This window comes from Ovis aries, chromosome 7 (genome assembly GCF_016772045.2).
Source record: "Ovis aries strain OAR_USU_Benz2616 breed Rambouillet chromosome 7, ARS-UI_Ramb_v3.0, whole genome shotgun sequence".
Classification (NCBI taxonomy): domain Eukaryota; kingdom Metazoa; phylum Chordata; class Mammalia; order Artiodactyla; family Bovidae; genus Ovis; species Ovis aries.
In genome coordinates this window covers 54734624-54759520 of record NC_056060.1, presented here as the reverse complement: position 1 = coordinate 54759520, position 24897 = coordinate 54734624, and the positions used below count along the sequence as shown (strand labels likewise).

The 24897-nt window shown below is 36.2% G+C and overlaps 1 protein-coding gene across 4 annotated transcripts in view; it reads right to left on the bottom strand.

Annotated features, from left to right (window-relative positions):
- The window catches only part of WDR72 (WD repeat domain 72), a 221426-nt gene that overhangs the window by 169597 nt on the left and 26932 nt on the right, over nucleotides 1–24897 (bottom strand). For 2 of the 4 annotated variants that reach the window (XM_060417921.1, XM_027971818.3), the window contains exons 3-11: nucleotides 18875–18981; nucleotides 12898–12976; nucleotides 11669–11843; nucleotides 10959–11035; nucleotides 9827–9946; nucleotides 8701–8846; nucleotides 8223–8319; nucleotides 2839–2989; nucleotides 1937–2182 (exon numbers count right to left, since the gene is read on the bottom strand). In XM_060417921.1, coding sequence (XP_060273904.1) covers nucleotides 1937–2182; nucleotides 2839–2989; nucleotides 8223–8319; nucleotides 8701–8846; nucleotides 9827–9946; nucleotides 10959–11035; nucleotides 11669–11843; nucleotides 12898–12976; nucleotides 18875–18981 — 1198 coding nt within the window. The remainder of the gene's footprint in view (nucleotides 1–1936; nucleotides 2183–2838; nucleotides 2990–8222; nucleotides 8320–8700; nucleotides 8847–9826; nucleotides 9947–10958; nucleotides 11036–11668; nucleotides 11844–12897; nucleotides 12977–18874; nucleotides 18982–24897) is intronic. The other 2 variants (XM_060417922.1, XM_042252446.2) reach the window with 1 other exon arrangement.

Below are 24897 nucleotides of genomic sequence, written 5' to 3'. Positions count from 1 at the left end.
CTCATACATTCTGTGTCTACAAAAGTAATCTCGGAACATTTCTGCTGTCCTTTCAAACAACACAATCACATCTAGTGTAAAAGAGAACCAAAGTTTCACAGAATGGTTTTGCTTCAGAAGATATTACTGATTACCTACTTCCACCACTTCGTTTTACTGATAAAGCATCTGAGGCTCAGAAGGGTTAAGTGACTTGAATGCAAGTGTGAAGAAACACAGCATAACGTTTAAGAGCATAGCTTTTCTATTAAACACATCTGGTTTTATTTTTCTGGGTCTGTCGGTTACTAAATGTGTCACCATGGACAGCTTGCTTTTTCCCTCTGAGCCACAGGTACTGCATCTGAAACAGTGGGATAGAATAGCCCTTACTTCACACAAGACAACTATGTGAAATAAGATAATGTACATACTTTCTTAGCATTGGCACTTGGTAGGAAAACCTGAGTATGAAAACCTGGGTTTCATACCATATGAAACCTGGGTATTTCATACCATAGCTGTAGTAGATACTGATACTCAGTTTCCACACTTCTTCTTCCTTCATGATTGGCTAAACTCAAAAAAATTAGAGAGGACCACAGACCACAATCTCTTTTTATTTACACTGGGTCCCAAAGAATCATTATTACTTCTATTCCATCAGACACCTCTTCATTTTATATCCACTAGCAAACCAAGATGAATGTTAATTCAGATGCTACTAGTCTAATGTAGGTGTCTGCTGTTTTTCTGGATAAATCAGCCGAGATAAAATATGCTAAGGTCTTAAGCTTTTTTACTAACTTTTAGCATCAGCCATTGAGACACAGAGCAGTACACTTGTTGTCGTTGTTTAGTCACTAAGTTCTGTCTGACTCTTTTGTGACCCCATGGAAGCCCGCCAGGCTTCTCTGTCCTTGGGGATACTCCAGGCAAGAATACAGGAGTGGGTGGCCATGCCCTCCTCAAACAAATTTATCTACACAACTCCAAATCTCAGTCACCTCTATATTTTCTTCTTTTACATAAGACAACTTTCTGCATAATGGTCTTTACTTAATAGGTTTTTGCTGTTGTAATGCACAAAGGTATATAAAAACATATTTATATTTCATTGACACAAAAATGAAAAACTAAAATAGGAAGATAGCACTTTTTCCTGATTGGCAAATATTAAAAAGTTGAATAGAATAGAAGTTTGGCTAAGGTTTGAGGAAAAAAGCATTTTTATACATGTGTGTTAGTGGATACACATGTATACTGATGTACTTTGGAAAACATTTTAAGATATATTTTCAAATATTTAAAAATATATATTAAAAATGCATAAAAACACATATCAAATATTTTAAAATTTAAAAATATACATAAAGGTTGATCTAGTAATTCAACTGGAAAATAATTCTATACATATACCCACATATATGTGCAAAGAGAGTTAATTCTGCATTGTCTATAGTAGCCAAAGGCTAGAAAAATCTTAAACACACATCACAGAAGATTTTTTAAATTAAAATTCAATTATTATTAATCACTTAAAATGAAGTCATAAAGAATGTGCTCCAAAATATTTTATTAAGATTTAAGAATATTTTAGTAAAATATGTAGACTGTGGTTTCATTTTTATAATACAACTAAAAGAATGTATACTGCTATCTTGTTATATGCCTATATATGCATAGGAAATTTCAGAAAGGGTATAAAGAAACTTATTAGCACTTGCCTTTGGTGATCTTCCTGGAAGATCAAATAAGGAGAGAAATTTATTTCTCATCATATAGTCTTCTATTTGACTTTTAAAAAAATCTATATGTGTTTTACTTTAGCATTAAAATAGGTACAAATTTACTACCAAATGCCTACAACTTTTTAAGCTTCAGCAATCTTCTTAGTGTAGCTTATTAGTTGAAGCTTAGATAAATTAAATAAATAGGGTCAAATAAAATTCAAGACCTTTTAGTAAAGAACCGCCTTCTAGAAGTCCTGCTTTGGCAGCACTCAAAGCCTGTGTAATGAAAATTGTCCCATCTTCACAGCCACATATTAGTTTATCAAGACTTGGAACATACTCTGATGAAGTGACAACCGCAGTTTCATTCTCATCTTTAAACCCAGAGAAGTAGTCACTAATACTTTGTGATGTGGTATAATGCTTATCAAAATTATCTTGAAGGGTCCAAGTGGTAGTTATTGGTATCTCTAAGAAGAAAACACACAAAAGGGAAAAATTTGGTTCATAAATTCATCACAGATATAGAAAATATTAAGGCACCATCCCTTGGGGCGCATAGAGGCTCTTTGCCATCCTAACAGTGTGCTACAGGCAGGAAGTTCTCCTGCTATGCAGTGTTTTCACTGCAAATGCTATTTTATTGGTTCTCTCTCCCTTAAGGAGCCTCAGAAGAATAGATGTGTATTAGTGGATTCATTTTTAGACTTAAGTCAACTGAAAAAGAGCTGAGAAACTCTTTTGAAGAGAGAAATTAGTTGAAAAGGAATACAGGATATGGAAATGACAAATTCAAAAATATGAATGTGATCTATCAGTCTACCCTGTATTCATATTGTCAACATTCATTTCAAGTCAATAAAACATCACTCACAATAAGCTGATGTTAATTTGAATTACAGTGGCCACACTACTGTAAAAGATCTATAAGCATCAGTGGCCACACTACTGTATAAGATCTATAAGCATCATGTTATACCTATATTTATGTTAGTATCTAACGCATAGTGGTACATGAGAACTTTTTCTTGTTTGTAGCCTCCTATTACTTAACTTAAAAAAAAAAACAGATTAATTATAAAGCATTTCTTAGAATGCAGGTGATTAGAAATAGAATTTGTCTTACCTCTAGGAGAACCATCAAATTTGGACACGGGAACATCAGGGATGTGCCACAAGGTAATTCTTCCAGAGACTTCTCCAGAGAAAAGTATCTTATAAAAAGGTTCTTTCCTTTCATTCATGTAGCCCATAACAAAAGGAAGGCTCTGGTCCAACTAAAAAAGTTAACATTTATGTAAAAAAAAATTTTTTTTCAAAAAAAAGTCTATATAATGGCAGCCACTGCTTTTAAATGAAAGAACAAGGCTTCATGGATAAACTAAATTATTTCCATTTATTCCCACTGTTTCAAAGTTTCAAGTAAATTTAGGAAAATAGTCTCTTACTTAAGACAAAAAAAAACCATTTTTATAAAATAAGAAGCAAAGTCATCAGCTAGATTTCAGAGCATTGATAAGAATAGCTAACATTTATTGAACATGTTCTGTGTGCATATTACACATTCTGTTAGGGGCTTTGCATGTATTCAAGTTAAATAATCTTGTGAAGTTGGTACTATTATTGTCCCCATTTTACAGATGAATAATCAAAGAGGGAAGAGGTTAATTTATCTAAGGTGATATTGATAGCAGTGGGCTTTTCAGTCTAGTAATTATGACTCAAAAGCCCATGTGATAATGACAGTGCTCTCCTGTGCACTGAGGAGGTCTGATTTCTTTATGATCCTTCAGTTCCAACTGTCACTTAAAATAGCAACAACTAATATTTGTATGGTAATTTTGTGGTATTAATGTGCTTTCTAATTTTGTTGACTATTTTTCAGATATAACATACTTGATTTCAAATTTGGCCCCAATCTGCCCCAGAGAAAAATAAATCCATAACTTATATTTATATATATATATATATATATATATGTATATAATATATACTATGATATTAGTATAAATACATGCTATAATTTATATAAATATATATGTTATATATTTATGTGTAGGAAGATAATTTTGTTGAGACATAGAATGAATATTGGGCTTCAGAACTCTGAGAGATATGCTTTTACTAGTGAATGGGCCTTGAATCTTCTTAGTACCTCAGTGCAGTATAGATGTTCCTTGAGTAGACATGTATATAGAGATTATGCACAATGGGTCAAAACGATTAAGTGATTAGGAAAATGAAAACAAAACCCTCTTTTTATGTACAAATAAAAAGCACCCTGAAAAGAAAGCCAAGTGCTGGAGCTAGAAATAAGAAAGTCTAAGAAAGTGATAGTTTCTTGTCAGAAAACATGTTTGAAGGTTGAGATAGATATTTTAGTGAAAAAATTCTATAATGTATTTCTAGAGAATATTAAGGGCCAAAATATCACTACATTTAATCCTTAGAGCAAAGCTACAGACTAAATAAACATTATTATTATTTCTCTTATAGAGATAAAGAAACTAAGATGGGAAGAGAATAAAAAAAGTAATTCAAGACCAAGATATGTAATCCTCTAAAGTCTCAAGAAATAAGAGCATTGAAGAAAAACAGTTTCAATGAAGTAAGTTCCCTAAGTCTTTTTTTTTTTTTTTAAGATTCAGAAGGCACTTTGGGGTCTTATACTTCTCAAGGGCATAAATTTTGTGTTAGAAATGGTGTTGATACAATTTGATTATTGGCCTCTCAAACTCTCTCAACCTTTGAGAACCTTAAAATTGACTAGCTCAATTTTCTCATGACTATGATATGAAAATGAAGCTCCAGAGAGGCTGAGTGGTTACTCAAATTGGCGCTGGCACATCTCTTCCCTCAAAGCAAAATGTGCTGTCCCACTAACCCATTATCCCCAGACCGCTCTTATCCCCTCTACCCTCACTTCTATACTACTGTTGCTCACTTGCTCACACCCACTCCTTGATGCCTCAATCTCCTTTCCAGTAGTTACCTCTTGAGTTCAACTGAAAACTCCCTCGGAGCCCCTTACCATGTGATTCTCATTTTTCTTAACAGTACCCATCACCTATCACAAGAAGTGCCTATCCTCCAAGAGGTAATAAAATAGTCATTAACAGTGAATACTCTTGGGATAAATATCTGGATTCAAATCCTGGTTTTAGCTCATACAAAACTCTATTACAAGAGCCAATTACTTTATTTACGCAATTTACTTAACCTCCCTATATCTCTTTTTCCCCTAACTGTGAAAGAAGGCTAATAAATAAAAGCACCCACTACATAGATTACTGTCAGGATTAATACGTTGATAAGGGTAAGTACTTAGAATGGTGGTGCTAGTGGTAAAGAACCCTCCTGCCAATGCAGGAGTCAGAAGAGACACAGGTTTGACCCCTGCGTCAGGAAGTTCCCATGGAGGAGGGTATGGCAACCCACTCCAGAATTCTTGCCTGGAGAATCCCACAGACAGAGGAGCCTAGCGGGCTAAAGTCCATAGGGTCGCAAAGAGTTGGACACAACTGAAACAACTTAGCACACATACACAATAAATAGAAACCATTCTTAATATCCATTCTCAGAACAAATGAGAAATTCTCTCCAAAGTCCATTCCCAGACTCTGGAACCAAACTGCCTAGGTTCAAATCTTGGGAATTAACCTCTCTGAGCATCAGTTTCAAAATGGGGTCATGGTGGAAATTCATGTACACAAGACCATGTGTGTGTTTAACAGTAATAAGGACTAAAAAAAAAAGTTACCTATAATCATTGTCATTGTCATTACTCTTAGTTCATGCTCCCAAATTCCTTATCTGCAGTCTTCAGGCTGTTTCTATCCTATCTACTCCCACCTCAACACTGCAGTCTTACTCTACAGCTAAGACCTTGGAAAGCCCAATTCCTCATCTCAGCAGTCAGGATCCCTGCTACAGGCTTCGATGATCATCAGCTATGATTTGAAGCTAGGGAGGCTCTCATAAAGCTGTCGGAATAAAAGGTGAATCCTTATTCCTGCTACTACAACTCCATCAGCAGATGAGCCCCTGGTATCCCATGAGAACATGCTATCGTCAAACAAGGGGATTCAATTCTATGGCATCACTCCAAAAAACATGTTTATAGAGCATAATTCCATAGTTTCATAGTATTCATTAACCTCAGCTCCCTATACCACAAAAATGCCTTATTACCTTCTAACTGTGGGAAGCACTAAGAAGTCTTATATTTAGTGAATATTGGTGATGTTTTGAATAGGGAGAAACTGAATTTAGTTTCATGGCTGGATAAAGGGCAATTAAGGGTCTAAGTATAAGTAGACCAGCTTCTTTTAGTTTCAGATTATTCTATTCATTTTCACTAGCTTTCAAGTACTTTTAAGATACTGAAACAAGTACTTGTAAGATATTGAAACAGCTGTGGTTGTCTAAATAAGAATTATATATCAATAGAAGACTCACAAATCCATGTCTTCACCTTTTGAGACGTAAAGAAAGGCAGCTTCCTCTAAAATAAGCATTTTTTAAAGTAAATTTGTAATTGTTTTTATTTTTATTCATAGTTATGCATAGCATTGATACCTGCAGTAGAGGAGACGCTCTTAAAGGACATTTCTCATATCTAGCTTTTAGGGCAAACTGTGCTATGTAAAAATGCATTCAGGAACTAAAAAGGAAGAAAGGGAAAGCCCTTTAAAAATAACTTAAAATGCCTTTTTAAGCAAGCCACAATACTGCTTTTGTGATCAACAGCAAAACAAGGCTCTATTGCAACCCACAAATTCCTTTAGAAATTGGGCTCCACACCATAACTTTAAAGTTTGCCTGTGCCCTAATGGCACTTAGAGTTTTAATTTTCAGTTGATACTACTTAATTTTTTGCAACAAAACCTCACAGATGTGTTAAAAAGACAATATTGAACTATAGGATTTCCAATAACTATGCTGCCTACTTAAGCAAACCGACACTGTAAAAAGTAACATACATCCTTGGTTGACACATGAATAATCCAGAACTCCTCCATTCTTCATGAAATACCTTGTTGGAGAATTAACTGATGACTAAATCCAGTAGGATTATTTTTTGGGGGCTCCAAAATCACTGCAGATGGTGACTGCAGCCATGAAATTAAAAGACACTTGCTCCTTGGAAGAAAAGTTATGACCAACCTAGACAGCATATTAAAAAGCAGAGACATCATTTTACCAACAGAGGTCCATTTAGTCAAAGCTATGGTTTTTCCAGTAGTCATGTATGGATGTGAGTTGGACTGTGAAGAAAGCTGAGCACCGAAGAACTGATGCTTTTGAACTGTGGTGTTGGAAAAGACTCTTGAGAGTCCCTTAGACTGCAAGGAGATCCAACCAATCCATCTTAAAGGAAATTAGTCTTGAATATTCATTGGAAGACCTGATGCTGAAGCTGAAATTCCAATACTTTGGCCATTTGATGCGAAGAGCTGACTCATTTGAAAAGACCCTGATGCTGGAAAAGATAGAGGGCAGTAAGAGAAGGGGATGACAGAGGATGAGATGGTTGGATGGCATCACTGACACCATGGACATGAGTTTGAGTATACTCCAGGAGTCGGTGATGGACAGGGAGGCCTGGCGTGCCGCAGTCCATGGGGTCACAAAAAGTCAGACACGACTGAGTGACTGAACTGAACTGAAATCCAGTAGGTCAAAAAAAAAAAAAAAACAACAACTTTCATTGACACTACTAAAGTAAATAGCTGCTTAAATTTTCAGGCTTCATAGAGTGTCAAAGATATAATTTAGTCAAGTAAAAGCTCACAATTACATCCTCAACTGTCTGCCAAGAACCATAATTTTATTTGTTTTAACAAGAAACTTTATACAGAAGAATAGCTAAATGCATGTAAGAATGATCTCAATATACAGTTAAGTAAAAAAAAAAAAAGGCAGGATATGAGCCATTTGATAAAATTTAAAAATTGAAGTAGATGCATCAAACTGTTAATAACTTTATATCAAAATATCTATCAAAAGGGTTAGTGGAAAATGTGTATGTGTGTGTGTGTGCGTGTGTGTATATATGCAGACAGCAAGAGAAAGAAAGAGAATGAGAGAGAGAAGAAATAAATATGGCAAATGTTGATGACTGGTGAATCTAGGTAAAGGGTATGTGACAGATTATATACTATTCTTATAGCCTTTCAAATATTTGAACATTTTCCAATTAAAATAAGTAAATACATAAGTAAAAAACTCATAGTGAATATTTATGGTAATAAAATTAGAACTTTTAATTTCTCCCTTTTCTATCATTTATCATTTTTCTATAATAAGTATGTATTGTTTAGTTAATCAGACTTAAAAATAGATTTCTTAAAGGCAAAGACTTCAGTAACCATTAACAGTTAGATTTAATTTTCTCATTAACAACTTGATGTGATGCTTCAATTCAATTTTTTCAAGCCAGACTCTGTTACAGACAAAGTAACACTTATCTGAAACAGCTTTGATGCAGTCACTCTGTTCTCACATTACCTTATTTTCCTGCACAGAAGTAGAGCACAGTAAATGAGGATAAATGGTCTCTTTAAGCAGTGTTCCATCAGCAGGGTATATGCTTTTTGAAAGCCCACTGCATAGCAAAATATAAAAAGCAAAGTTTAGAACTTTGGGGTTCTTTATCCAGTATTTTCCCCTCCCACTTTCAAAAGCCGGATGGTACCATTCAGGTTTCTAAACTCTAGTTAGAAATTGTTGGGTTAATAATTACAAGTGACTTTTTGAAAACCCAGCACCAGCTGTACAAGTTATACATGGTTAATCTCATTCCTTCATCCCCTGCTGTTTTATACAAAGGCTAAAGCCTACCAAGCCCAGAGTAAATCTTCTAGTGCCAAAGTTGTTTTGTTCTGGTTTTTGATCATGGGCAGCATGCGGGGATTTTTCCATAATAAACCTCCCAAAGTTCATTTTCTACCTGAATGTTTTGTATGCCGTTTCCATCTGAGCCCACCTGTTCAGCAGCTGATAGATATAACTGTGACCATCTTCTGTCCAGATGATGACTCTGTGAGCAGCAAGCACTTCTCCACCAGCAAAGAACTGCCCACTCCCACTAACTTCAGTCCAAAGAAGGGAAAAATCACAATAATCATAAACCTAAAATACAGAATGAATGATGCTTGTTAACAAAAGCTTCCAATCTAATCTACCAAGGAGAAAGATAAAATATGCTTATTAAGACTATTTAGATGACAGTGTTAGAACAACAACCAATTAAATATTAATAAAAGGCCGCAATGCACTCATAGAGCAAGATAATAAATACTTCATTAGTACTTATTTTTTCACGTTTACCCTAGGTAGGTTTCAGTGGATAAACTATCTGACAGAAACCTTCCAGAACGTGCTTAATAAGTACAGAGACCAAAAACATTAAGCATAGAGACTAAAACACCCCAAATTTCCTATATAATTTCATTCTTTCCATATGGATAGTCAAACATGAACATTTGAAAAATTTATTACACACAAAAAAGTTAATACAGTAGAAATCCTAAAGTACATGTTAGGCCATGTACTTTACATTTTAGTACAGAAATATATTATAGGCCTTTAAGGAAGACAATATAGTTTTGTTAACTGAGCCAAGTATATGAAATATCAGAGAAAAAGAGGATGCTATCAAATGATAGTAACTTAGCTTTCATTTCCTCTTGGAGATGTTGGTGAATATAGTCACAAGAAAGGAATCCCTAAAAACAAATTTAATGACAAAGCAGGAAAAGAAAAAAGATCTAAAAGTCAGACCAATGTATGTCCAGAAAATATTAGCTTTCTTTTTAATTCTAAAGTGTAGGCATCAATTCTTTAATCTGAGATAAATGCTCATTATTATAATAGTTTGTCATTCATAAAATTAAGATGTACTTTATATATACAATATCCTGGAAAGCAAAACTACCCAATTCAGGGAAGAAAAATTGATAAAAGTTGGTCACAAAAGACAAGTAATTCACTGCTTTCATAACAATATTGTAAAATGTTTGTATCATATTTAAAATATATTCTTCTAATTTTTGCACTAAACAAGATAAAAATCAAATTACATTTGTATTTATTATGTTATTTAATAATACCTTCCAACATTTAGAAAATACCACCAGTAGAAGTCTCTCTGTATATGTGCAAAATCGTATTGCTCGGCAGTTCAGGGAATTAAGAAATTTGGATTCCTTTTCATAAACATCTTGCTTTTCCTTCAAAAGGAATAAAATTATATTAGTACTAGTTGTAGGTAATTTATATCAAACTACAGGAGAAGACTCCTCCCCTGTACACCTGAAGTAGATCACACTATTATTATAAAAAAGCAGCCAATTTTCCTTTTGAGTTTTCTGAACTAAGAAGCTACTTTGCAAAGGAAACCATAAAGAGGAAACCCAGTTGAATTCAGGAATTTATTATATACAATCATTCAAAAAACATGCTTTTGGGGAATATACTGTAAGATACTGAAAATGTAAAGATATGAATAACATTGACTTTTAGATGTAGCAGAAAGATAAAACCATGAAAAGTAAAAACAATTTGTTAAGAACCTCTGAAGTATCTTAACTGCTAAAATAGAAGAACAAAATATTTTGAAAAGACAAAAAGTGATCAGCACAGAATACTCAGAAACGTTCTCAATGTTTCTGATAATGCTGGGTATGTGTTGGTCTCAGGATGCCAACACAATTCCCACACTATGGAATTTCCCAGCTAAGAAATTCTGAAGGATAGCCCAGAGCATGAGGCAGCTGGAAGAATTCTGTCAGCAGCACAGATACTGTGACTGTTCTTTCGTTCATCACCTCAGCTTGTAGTCTGATGCCAAAGAGCAGGTGAATAGACTGGACTCCCTGTCTAAGTTACCCTCAGTCATCCATAGTAATCGTGCTGCCTCTGCCACTGCTCATACGCAGCCAGAAGCAAGGGAGTCTTCTGTTGTAAGGGACAGAGAAATATTCCTCTACGATGGATTTTTCCAATTAAAATCAGTGTGTGTGTGTGTGTGTGTGTGTGTGCGTGTGCATGTGTGCATGTGTGTGTAGATAAAAACATGTGTAGACATATGGAAAAAAGGTTAGGAAAGATACCATCCAATTGTTACCAATGCCCACAACTTGGAAAAGAGATAGGGAAAAGTGCACAGAAGTACTTTTAATTTTTAAAATTTCAATACATATGCTTGAATTGGAAGAATAAAGGATAAATTCACAAGCCAACCTGAATGCTGTTGATAGATGAAGAAAGTTCCCATACTTTGAGCTCACCAGCTACTGATACGGCCAAGAGAGAATCTTCTGTAAAAACAACAAACATCACGTGTAAACTGATCACTGTTATAACTGGTTGCCCTGAAGATCATTTCATAGTCATTTAAGGATTATCCAAGGCTACATAGGTAGAAAGTACTCAATTTTTTAAAAAATAATCAAATAACCATTTTAGGTCACATTCTAAGTTTGTCTTAAAATTTCAAAGTCATTCCATGTAAAAGGAGAGCACCACTGAAAGCCGATCCATGTTGCAAACCACCACGGCGGCAATACTGATTACACCTTCCTGTTTTGGAAATAAGTAAGGAGCTAGCTTTCCCTCCTTACAGGAACTGAATTCTCTTCTTGACTACATCAAGAGGATATAGCAGGGCAAGTCCAAGAGTCCGGTTAATCCACAACAAACGTCTGCTTGTCACTCTTACAGTGCATCAAGCAGAACTGGGGCATGGAAACACAGTGTCTCCTCTCCCCACTCCATCTCGACCTCTTGCTGACTTTCCAGTGATTTGAACCACTGGGATGGGTAGTTTTTCTCGATCTGGCTTAGGTAAACACAAACCCGCATTCTGAACTCTTGCCCAATAATTTAACAAATAATTCGAAGGCGATACTTTCCTATGCCATCTCTAGTGTTAGAGAACACCTAACTATTACCTTGAATTGTCATGGAGTGAACAATGCATATGCAGTTGATCCAATCAGGAGACTGAGTTGATACGAATGTGTGAATAATAACCAAGCATTTGGCATCAATTATGAGAACATCTTGATATTCTCCACAACACAGAAGCCAGCCTTCTCCTGTCATCCGGGATGAGCAGTGGTAATACTATGCAAATAGAATTCAAAACAAAAGTTTAATTATAACCTGCAATTAACAGAATTTTGGCTGTGGTGAAGACTTTTGTTAATTTTAATTTTATCATCTATCAATTAAGGTATTAGGCTGAATAGCAACTAAAATTTATTTTAGTTCAATGATTGCACCCTACTGAAGGGTTAATTTTGCACTTTATCTTGCTTATATTTCATCATTTTTTCTGGAGAAGGAGGAGGGGTCTTTTGAGAACAAGCAATTTTAGTCCAAATCATGGAAAGCTCATAATGATATTAATTCTGGAATGCTGTGTGGAACTAAACAACAAAAACAGGTTTCCTATCCTAGGAATACTACTACATGTTAAGAAGAAATAAACATGAAGAACTTTTGAGGAATTCTTGTGCCAAATAAATTTTAAGAATGGCTTATATAAAAGTATATAATCTACCCTTGACAATCAAACAATGCAAAAGTTTTGATCCCAGAAAGGGGTTCATAAGTGATCCAATGCAAGTCATCAATGCTAAAAGCAATGTGTACAATGTAAAAAAAAACAGTGTCGGTACCACTGGAATCATGTGGCTACCTTAAATATATGTTTGCAGTCCATCTACCAAAAGTCAAAACCTCTTTTCAATACTGGGAAGTGATTGTAAAGTGATTATTATTTCATAAATAAGAAATTCAGAACCTATGCACCCAAAAGAGGCTTAAATTGGAAAAAAAATTGCTTTATAAAACTGCCTGTTGATATAATGGAAACAATTTTTGTGTGTGTCATTGTGAGTACATGTTTTGTAAACATAAGGAAAAATAAGGAAATTGTCTTTCAAATGTGTCTATGTTAGAAAGATACAGAAATATAAGAAATATTAATAAAAAATGGCTAAGTAGTTACTCTGGGGGAAAAAAATGCCAAAATAACAGACAATAACTGATACTTCTAATGACAAAATAAAATTCAAGAAAAGAATCCCTCTAAAGTCTTTAAACGCATGCTGAGCAAATGATCTGAAGGCGTTGCAGAATCTGGAGATGTTCTGAAGGAAATGATCATACTTACACAGATTGCAGTGTGTCTGTAAGGAAGTATGGCCTTCTCCACGCACTGTCCATTGGTGACATTCCAAACACACATCTCCCTAGCAGAGATAACTTTGTATTATTCTCTGTCATTTCCACTCAATTGGCTGGAATAATTTTTGTGCCACCAAGTTTTTCTTTAGTGCTGCACTTAAATGCAGCCTGATCGTTTATGTGGCCTTTCGTTACAGATTACTGGGGCAAGAAAATGTTGTGGTCATTAGCAGGGATGACATACTGTATCTGTGTCTTTTTGTTTGGTAATTACACCCTGCCACCGCCTACAAGCCATATTTGAGTGCCAACCTGACCTCCAACCAATTGTGGGGATGCAGCTATCCAGCCTGGGAGAGTGACAGGACGGCAATCTTTCTATGGAAACTGCAAAGTATTGAAAATGGTTTATTTTACTGAGCTTAAAACTACATATTCTGAAAAGCATAATACATCAAGTGTTGCATCTCTGGAGCTCAGGTATCATTTCTGTAAATATAAACAGTGCCACCAAGAGGCCACATTTGGTCTGTCATTGATACGCTTAATTCCTTCTCTTCTGAAATCCTGAAATCACCCTTGTCAATAAATAGTAAGAAAATTATCATTTTAGAAAACTCTGACTTGATTACATATATGTTATGAAGATATAGTTTTGAAATTCAGTTACAAATATATCCAGTGTAAAGCAGTTTAAATCTGTATGATTTCAGTTTACAAAAACCAGAACGGCTATTTTAGATTTGTTTGGTAATATTCTTCAGTTTTGACACTTTCAACACATAAGCAAAATTTTCCATGGAAGAAAAATGAAAGCTTTATTGGCTTTAATGGAGAGCTGCTATTAAGAAGCAAATGATATGGACCAAAAACAGTAAGGGCTGTATGCATTTGGTGTTTGCAGACTTCGGGTTTTTTTCTGGCCAAACACTGGGAATCAATCTTGAAATCAATGGTTCTCAACCTGAGCTGATTTTGCCCCACAAAGGACATTTGACAATGTTTAGAGACATTTTTGGTTGTCACAACTAGGAACACGATACTGGCATCTAGTGGGGAAGGCTAGGGATGCTGCGAAATGTGCTACAGTGCACAGACACGACAAAGTAGTGGTTCAGGTGTCATTAGTGTTGAAGGTGAAAAGTCATATCCTAGATATAGAACTAGATATCCATAGTGGTTTTATTTGTTTATATCAAACTGTAGTCCAGAAAGAATTTGAGGTAATCTGAAAAGGCATGCAACTCGATAAAACAGGGGGAAAGTGAGTATATGTGTGTGTGAAAAATAAGACTGGGGAAAAGATAGAAACTGAAATAATATCTCAAAAGTTTTACATATATATAGATATAGATATATGTATATAAAGAAATGGAAACTTAAGCAGCCATCAATATAAAATTTTAGCTCTACAAAATAATTTAAGTTCATCAGTGTGGTTCTCAACTCTAGCTATTCATCAAGCATCACCTGTGAATATTTTTTAAAAGTTTCCTCAGAGATTGTAATCTCGTGGCTCTGTGTTGGAGTCCTGGCATGTGGGGTTTTGCAAAGCTTTTGGTCAGTTAACTTGTTTCTAGATAACTCTAACTCTAAACCAGTGGCTCTAAACTCTGACTCTACTTTAGAATTATCAGGGAACTTTTTAAAAATACCAGTGTCTGGGACCCAACACAGACATCAAGCCAGGCTAATTAAATCACAGTTTCCAAGGTTGGAGCCTGGACATCAATAAAAGCTCTTTCAATGATACTAATGTTTCTAAACTCTCTTGGATTCTAATGCTTTCCCTGTTTGTTTGCTTATCATGCTATAGTCTACCTTAAACTGGAAAAAAAATACAAAAATATTTTATAGTAAAAATTAACTCTTTGCCAATCAATTCTATTAAAGAAAGAAAAGCAAATTTATTGTACATCGAAAGTAGCATTAGCATTGAGCTGGAACTGCTCAGTTACATATCTAATAAGACACGAAAATTAACTATTAGAATGGACCTTCTTTTTGTTTTCAAATACTGCTCCCAAACTTTATACATAGATTAAATCACCTTCGACTGTAAAAATGTAGTTTAACAATTTACAAAATTTTTAAAATTTCAGTGCAAAGAAAAACACACTGGAAAAAATTTATAACATATAAAATTAGAATATTATTAAATTCCCACTAAAAATTCCTTTGCAAAGGGCCTTCTTATTCAACTCCACATCCCCACCTGAGAGCCTCAATAAAAATTCACTCAATGGATACATAAACCAGTCACTACTCTTTCATTCCCTTTCTGTGTCTCAAAAATACACTGGTTTCTCTTGGCTCTGTTCCTATGTTCATATTTGTGTGCTTACAACACTGTCATCGTTGCTCACATTTTAATAAAACATCTAGAGGGAAAGGAGGTAAATATGAATGTTTGGTTTGCAATCTTGAATTAAAAATCCATTATATTCTTCAAATTCACGTTTGTTTCCAATAATACTTTTGGGTTTTCTTTGGCATTCTCAGGCTCCTATTTTCTTATGCCCACTTCTTCAATGTTGGTTTTCCTTTGATTTGTGTCTTAGGCTTTCTTATATTCTCATATTTCATACTCTCTCTAGATAAGTTATCTATTCCCATGACTTCAGGTACCATCAACATGACATTGGAAGCCAAGGTCTATTCACTGGGCTCTAGGTTTCCACATGCAACTAGCAATTGCCTGTTTCTACCTGGATGACTTATAGGACTTCACACCCCTTGTATTTAGAATGAGGCCTACCATCTTCCCTCCTGTGTTTTCATTCTTAATGAATATCATCACCAGTGAGTTTTCCAAGTCATTCTTGACCTCACACTTTCTCTCACTGCCCCAGATGTGGGGTACCTACCATTCCAAATATATTACTCTGAAATAGCAGCATTAGCACTGTCCAGGAACATGTTAGAAATGCAAGTTCTTGAACCTCAGTCCAGACCTACCGAATCTGTACCTCTGAGAATGGGGCTCAGAAATCTGTAAGTGGTCCTGAGAAAGGCTCAGATTTGATGAACACTATCCTAGAAGATTGAGTGTCTGCATGCCTGTCTCTCTAGTATCATCTCTTGCTGATGGTTGGAAGTTTTATTAATAAGTAATAACTCTATCAATGTAAAACCTTTTTAAGGTTTTATTAACTAAATATATTTACAAATATAATATGCTGATATAGCTATATCAACATTATTTTCAGTAGTAAAGTGAGGTGAAGTCGCTCAGTGGTGTCCAACTCTTTGCGACCCCATGGACTGTAGCCTACCAGGCTCCTCCCTCCATGGGATTCTCCAGGCAAGAGTACTAGAGTGGGTTGACATTTCCTTCTCCAGGGGATCTTCCCAACCCAGAGATCGAACCCGGGTCTCCCTCATTCCAGGCAGACGCTTTAACCTCTGAGCCACCAGGGAAGTCCCATTTTCAGTAGTATTCCCCTGATAAATCTCTTTCAATCCATTTCTTTTTAACTTTTATATATCCATATGTTGTTTTTATCTTTAAAATTATTTTACAGTTTTTATTGATGGGCTTAGTCCCTTTACTTAACTGAGTTACTGGTTTATTCAGATTTATTTCAATTATCTTATGCTGTGCTATTTGTCTCATTTATTGTTGTTGCCTTAGGATTAAAGAACATTTTTTTCTTTTTTTAAATTGGAAGTTATATATTCTATTCTTTTTCATTTTTCTTTCTTTTGTTTGTTCTTTTAACAGCTATCCTGGAAATGTCAGCATGTATATCTAGTTTAAAGTCTAAGGTTAATCAATATCTTTACCCGCCTTGGTAACACCAGAGCATGTGGGGTCTGATCATTACATTTATTAAATACAGCTGTTGATTAGGATTTTGTGTATGTATGGGGGAGATGGATAGGAGGTACATATAAACATTATTGTAATGTAATCTGTGTTTATTTAAATTTTCTAAAACTTTTGCTGTTTTGTTCAGTATTCTTTGTTCCATCAGATCTTCCTTCTGAAATCATTGTTCTTATTGGAAAATATAATTTAGATTTTCATTACATATAGAGGGTCGTTGGCAGTATTTGTCTTAAGTGTTACTATTTTGCCCTAATTTTTTGAAGGTGTTTTTGCTAGAGATATAATTTCAAGTTGATAGATATTTTCTCTCCACTTTTTGAAGATATTTTACTGCTATCTAGTTCTCATTTTATTGTTAAGAAGTCAGCTCTCAGTTTAATTAACATTCCTTTATATGTAATCTGCTTTTTCTCACTGTGTACTTCAGGATCTCTTTTTCTTTGGCATTCCATCATTTCAGCATCAGAGTCCAGGTATTTATTTCCTTTATCCTAGAATTTATTTATCATTGAATTCAATGAGATTCCTAAATATTAGGATTTATGTCTACAGATGAAGTAATACTAAGTGAAAAAAAAAGAAAAACTAAGTTGGGAAGCAGTCATGATCAGCATGAATCTGATCATTTTGGAGGCAGAAATGCTAAGCCCACAGTCACTTCCTGGGACTTTTAAAAGCTAAAAAAAATAGGGAAAAAAATCATTGTTATTTGGAGAATGATCTGTCCAGCCTAGCAATTTTAATAAGTTTAAGTAAATTGAATTAGGATTTGCTAAATATGCAATGGCTGAAGTATAAATTGCCTTAGAAGAATCTCATAGGTGTAGGGTGTCAGACAGCAAAGAAACAGAGTTTTAGAAAATTCAAATCATCTTAGAAAAGGAAGACCAACCAGATTCTCTAGTTCTTTAGCAATCATAGTTACAGGACTTATACAGCTGAATTAATCTATCATCAAGAATATGTCCATTAACCCCTAGTTTCTTTTCTGAAGCTAGGCTACCATGGACAAAAACCTCAAGGTGGAACACAGGTAGTTTTCAGATCTATTTCTCACTCAGCTATTAACTTTCTCAGTTCTGCAAGTAGTGTCAGAAAAATTCACCATCCCCGAATTCTCTAGATTGGGAATAAATATCTCAGCTTGTGTGGCAGCCCTAGTGTACAAAAGGAAGGTGATTGTTTAAAAAGCATGTACTAAGACATTTCATTTGAGCCTTATTCAAAGTCCAGTCTCTCTAAGAACAACAGTTATGGCTTTGCTATAAGCTATGAGAACACAGGTATCTCTTTGCTGTCTGTACCACTAGCCTTTTTGTTAAACTATTCCATTTCTAAAATTAGACACTTGATTCCTCACTATTCTTTTGTGCCTCAGAATTCAAAGCCATAGAATTTCTCCTTGGGTTAAAAATTTAAAAGGAGGGAATTCTTTTCTTTCAAGCAGCAACCTAATCCCTCGTTCACTAACTCATGCTGACTGGATTCTGCATTCCGGAGTATACTTTGCCAAATATCTCTCTGGCAGAGAAGTTCAGAGTAGCTCTTCCATCAGTAGGGCTTTTTCCTACAGCTAAGTCTTACTTCATTTGAATAAACCTCCTTCCATGAAACTGCACCCAATCACTAGGTTCCTTCTCCTTCTCACTCCCACACCCCCACTAACAAGTGAGTCCTCTTCTCTGCTTGTTTTAAAATAATATCAAGCAAGTGTACAACATAAAGGCTGTAACTGTTGAATTATTTTACAAAACTATGAAAGCTTGCAATGGGTTTGCTTAATAGCTCAAAGGGACTTACTGCATAAAAAAAAGACAAAGTGCCCAGACTTTTCCATTTTGAATTCTATACTAAGCAGCATTTTCCAGCATCCTTTACACAGTGAAGCTGCCACAAGGTCTGATATGCATGTTGAGATGTTTAAAGATTGGGAGTTATAATACTGATTACGTTCCTGGGGACTGTCACACAAGTCTTAATCAACCATTCAAGATCTAACTTTTCTTGTATGTAAAAGGAACATATTAATCACTAAAGTTTCCTTCAGCTCTAGATTTCCGTATCGCATCAGAGTGCTTTTGTAATGGACAAGAAATGGAGACGGGTACACAGTCTCACACAGCTTACCTACCCGTTTTCAGCAGCACTAACTACAAAGGGCTGTTTAGAGAAGTCTCTCGCTCTTGCCAAACACATCACTGAAGCTGAATGACCAAAAAGAAGTTCTTTGGCGGAAATCTGAAAATGATGAGAGTAAACTTTTAAATAGCTGTAAACCTTTTAGTTGAATAATATAATATGACATTATAAAATTATTCATAATTCTAATTAAGAAATGCTTTGTTTTTGCTTTATATAAGTTTCAGGAAAACTGATATATGACATATCAAAATCCCCAGGATAATAACATTCTAGATAAAGGAACTATGTTATACACATTTTTCATTTGTTTTTTTTGGTTTTGTATCCATCATGAAGCCTAGATGATGGCCAGACCTGTTTTACAAGATCTAGGTTTTGAATACAAATAAATCAGTGTTGATATTTATTATGCACAAAATGTACCTCAACCAATAGTAGCAGATTTATGTGCAGATTTCAGAATTCAGGAATGGGTTTACAAAATAATGCAGAGAAAATATTACCTTTCCTGTAACCATTACAATGCTTTACTTGAAGTCCTGCTTCAGAAATAATGAAAATGAACTTTCGACTTTAGAAATAAAATTTTAACTAAGCTATTATTTAAAATGCCAATTTTTTCTCCTATATATGAATTTTAAAATGACACTGAAGACTAATTCTTCCATTATCTCATATGTGAAAGAAGTCTGTCCCCCGTAACACAACATATCAGAACAACAAATTATTTCATAACATAATTCTCTGCTTTCATCTTATTTCTATACTAATCAGAAATACTTCTTTAAAAGATCTGTTATCAGAATAAATTTCTAGTGCTGTAAAGAGCATTTTGTAGTTGGTTATAATCGCTTCCAATCCAAGTTCTCTATCTTCTTCCTGGGAATACTGGTTGCATCTCAGAACAGCATGCTGTGTTTCCCCATCATCACACTTGGGAACGCACACCACTATGAATTTAATCCCTTTCCTCTACATTACAGGCCAAAATAAGCAAGATTCAGGGCAAATCAAGGATACTCCTCCTTCAGAGAAAAACCACTATGGACAAAATATCAGGACAGAACACCATTGCCCTTTATAAAAAGTCCTTGTTCTGCTTCTAAATCTTCATGTGTAGTTGAATACACCATGACAATTCACTATAACCTACTCATTTTATCACACATGCTGTGTGAAGAATAACAAAAAAATAATTCTACACTCACATAGAGTCAATTGTCATGATGAAATCTAGGGACCTTTACTTCTATTCTCGTGCTCCCCTTCTTTGAAGTGTTGGTCCCCCTCACTCCCAACTCAGGTACTTCTAATGGCACCAATAAGAAAGAGAAAAGAATACACAAAATGATGAGCATATACCATATTCCAGGCACTCGTGCAGCCATCAACAAGATTTAATCCCCATCTCACAGTTGAAGAAATTAGGGCTCAAAGAATAGAAATCAGTTGCCCAACACCACAGAGTTGGTAAATATCAGACCTAGGATTTGACCAAGACATCCATTCTTTGTCTCTACTCAACATTGCTATTCATTTTGTCATTGTTGTGTTTCCTTCTGATGAGAGTAAACTTTTAAATAGCTGTAAACCTTTTAGTTGAATAATATAATATGACATTATAAAATTATTCATAATTCTAATTAGGAAATGCTGTTTTTGCTTTATACAAGTTTCAGGAAAACTTATATATGGCATATCAAAATCCCCAGGATAATAAACTTCTAGATAAAGGAACTATGTTATACACACTTTTCATCTGTTTTTTGGTTTTGTATCCATCATGAAGCCTAGATGATGGCCAGACCTGTACCCCCACATCCAAGGAGCAGTGGGAGCGGGCACAGAAGGGCCAAGAGGAGCTACTCCACGTTCAAGGTCAGGAAGGGGCAATCTCGTCCAAGGTAAGGCACAGCGACTGCACTTTGCTGGAGTAGCCGTGAAGAGATAACCCACATACAAGGTACGAGAAACCCAAGTAAGATGGTAGGTGTTGCGAGAGGGCATCAGAGGGCAGACACACTGAAACAGTAATCACAGAAAACTAGCCAATCTGATCACATGGACCACAGCCTTGTCTAACTCAATGGAACTAAGCCATACCATGTGGGGCCACCCAAGACAGTTGGGTCATGGTGGAGAGGTCTGACAGAATGTGGTCCACTGGAGAAGGGAATGGCAAACCACTTCAGTATTCTTGCCTTGAGAATCCCATGAACAGTATGAAAAGGCAAAATAATAGGACACTGAAAGAGGAATTCCCCAGGTCGGTAGGTGCCCAATATGCTACAGGAGATCAGCAGAGAAATAACTCCAGAAAGAATGAAGGGATGGAGCCAAAGCAAAAACAATACCCAGTTGTGGATGTGACTGGTGATAGAAGCAAAGTCTGATGCGGTAAAGAGCAATATTGCATAGGAATCTGGAATGTTAGGTCCATGAATCAAGGCAAATTGGAAGTGGTCAAACAGGAGATGGCTAGAGTGAACGTCGACATTCTAGGAATCAGCAAACTAAAATGGACAGGAATGGGTGAATTTAACTCCGATGACCATTGTATCTAGTACTGTGGGTAGGAATCCCTTAGAAGGAATGGAGTAGCCATCATGGTCAACAAAAGAGTCTGAAATGCAGTACTAGGATGCAATCTCAAAGACGACAGAATGATCTCTGTTCGTTTCCAAGGCAAACCATTCAATATCACGGTGATCCAAGCCTGTGCCCCAACCACTAACGGTGAAGAAGCTGAAGTTGAAAGGTTCTATGAAGACCTACAAGACCTTCTAGAACTAACACTCAAAAAAGATGTCCTTTTCATTATAGGGGACTGGAATGCAAAAGTAGGAAGAAACACCTGGAGTAACAGGCAAATTTGGCCTTGGAGTATAGAATGAAGCAGGGCAAAAGCTAATAGAGTTTTGTTAAGAGAACGCACTGGACATAGCAAACACCCTCTTCCAACAACACAAGAGAAGACTCTACACATGGACATCACCAGATGGTCAACACCAAAATCAGATTGATTATATTCTTTGCAGCCAAAGATGGAGAAGCTCTATACAGTCAGCATAAACAAGACCGGGAGCTGACTGTGGGTCAGATCATGAACTCCTTATTGCCAAATTTAGACTTAAATTGAAGAAAGTAGGGAAAACTACTAGACCATTCAGGTATGACCTAAATCAAATCCCTTATGATTATACAGTGGAAGTGAGAAATAGATTTCAGGGACTATATCTGATAGAATGCCTGATGAACTATGGATGGAGGTTTGTGACATTGTACAGGAGACAGGGATCAAGACCATCCCCATGGAAAAGAAATGCAAAAAAGCAAAATGGCTGTCTGGGGAGGCCTTACAAATAGCTGTGAAAAGAAGAGAAGTGAAAAGCAAAGGAGAAAAGGAAAGATCTAAGCATCTGAATGCAGAGTTCGAAAGAATACCAAGGAGAGATAAGAAAGCCTTCCTCAGCGATCAGTGCAAAGAAATAAAACAACAGAATGGGAAAGACTAGAGATCTCTTCAAGAAAATTACAGATACCAAGGGAATATTTCATGCAAAGATGGGCTCGATAAAGGACAGAAATGGTATGGACCTAACAGAAGCAGAAGATATTAAAAAGAGGTGGCAAGAATACACAGCAGAACTGTACAAAAAAGATCTTCTTGACCAGGATAATCACGATGGTGTGATCACTCACCTAGAGCCAGACATCCTGGAATGTGAAGTCAAGTGGGCCTTAGGAAGCATCACTACGAACAAAGCTAGTGGAGGTGATGGAATTCCAGTTGAGCTGTTTCAAATCCTGAAAGATGATGCTGTGAAAGTGCTGCACTCAATATGCCAGCAAATTTGGAAAACTCAGCAGTGGCCACAGGACTGGAAAAGGTCCGTTTTCATTCCAATCCCAAAGAAAAGCAATGCAAAAGAATGCTCAAACTACCACACCATTGCACTCATCTCACACACTAGTAAAGGAATGCTCAAAATTCTCCAAGCCAGGCTTCAGCAATATGTGAACCGTGAACTTCCAGATGTTCAAGCTGGTTTTAGAAAAGGCAGAGGAACCAGAGATCAAATTGCCAACATCCACTGGATCATCGAAAAAGCAAGAGAGTTCCAGAAAAACATCTACTTCTGCTTTATTGACTATGCCAAAGCCTTTGACTATGTGGATCACAATAAACAGTGGAAAATTCTGAAAGAGATGGGAATACAGACCACCTGACCTGCCTCTTGAGTAACCTATGTGCATGTCAGGAAGCAACAGTTAGAACTGGACATGGAACAACAGACTGGTTCCAAATAGAAAAAGGAGTACGTCAAGGCTGTATGTTATCATCCTGCTTATTTAACTTATATGCAGAGTACATCATGAGAAACGCTGGGCTGGAGGAAGCACAAGCTGGAATCAAGATTGCCGGGAGAAATATCAATAACCTCAGATATGCAGATGACACCACCCTTATGGCAGAAAGTGAAGAGGAACTAAAAAGCCTCTTGATGAAAGTGAAAGAGGAGAGTGAAAAAGCTGACTTAAAGCTCAACATTCAGAAAATGAAGATCATGGCATCCGGTCCCATTACTTCATGGGAAATAGATGGGGAAACAGTGGAAACAGTGTCAGACTTTATTTTGGGGGGCTCCAAAATCACTGCAGATGGTGATTACAGCCATGAAATTAAAAGACACTTACTCCTTGGAAGGAAAGTTATTGCCAACCTAGATAGCATATTGAAAAGCAGAGACATTACTTTGCCAACAAAGGTCCGTCTATTCAAGGCTATGGTTTTTCCAGTGGTCATGTATGGATGTGAGAGTTGGACTGTGAAGAAAGCTGAGCGCTGAAGAATTGATGCTTTTGAACTGTGGTGTTGGAGAAGACTCTTGAGAGTCCCTTGGAGTGCAAGAAGATCTAACCAGTCCATCCTAAAGGAGACCAGTCCTGGGTGTTCATTGGAAGGACTGATGCTGAGGCTGAAACTTCAATACTTTGGCCACCTTTGCGAAGAGTTGACTCATTGACCCTGATGCTGGGAGGGATTGGGGGAAGGAGGAAAAGGGGACGACAGAGGATAAGATGGCTTGATGGCAGAACCGACTCGATGCACATGAGTTTGGGTGGACTCCAGGAGTTGGTGATGGACAGGGAGGCCTGGTGTGCTGCAGTTCATGGTGTCACAAAGAGTCAGACATGACTGAGCGAGTGATCAGGGGACCCATTGTCGTGCAGGGGCAAGATTCAAGGGGAAAGAGAATATGCTAATTCCTTCTGGTCCTATGATTAGCCATAGAAAATATTAAGGAATGCTCTCATGTGGAAAATCTCATAGTCATACCAATCAATATCTTATTCATGTAACTAAATGTTCACAATATCCTCACAGTGATTTTCCAAAACATAATTCTGATCCAATTTTCTTCTTGTTTCCTCAATGATTCTCCTTGTTTCTTCCACCCCTACCAATTTGATATCTATCCCCACCCCATATTTCTAACCATGAATGTCTCAATATCAGCAACTTCTAGCATTTTGGGTGGAATAATATCTTTATTGTGAAGAGGCTGTTATTACACAAAGGAATGCTTACAACATCCTGGCCCCTGCCCACTAGCTGCCAATAGCACCTCCCTTCCTATTGCTCTAACCCCAAGCAGAAGACTTGCTCCTAAGAAGAGCATGAAATAATTATTCCCACTAAAGATGAAGTATAGACTGATCCCCACAAAGAGCACCCTGTATTATAACATAACTGCAATGGCAGTTACTAGCTATGCCCTTGCCCAGTGACACTGCAACCTAATAGGCAGCCAGCACCAGTCCTTTTCATTCATGTTTGCACTTAGGTACCTACCATACTGCCTAAGTTACAATAGACACCCAGTAAATGTACGGTGAGTAAATTCCAGGAACATATGTAAAAAGATACAGATGCTAGGATTCCAAATTTCTTAGACTTATAGCAACCAACATATTATAAAAACTACTACTTCACCCAGGAAACCCTAC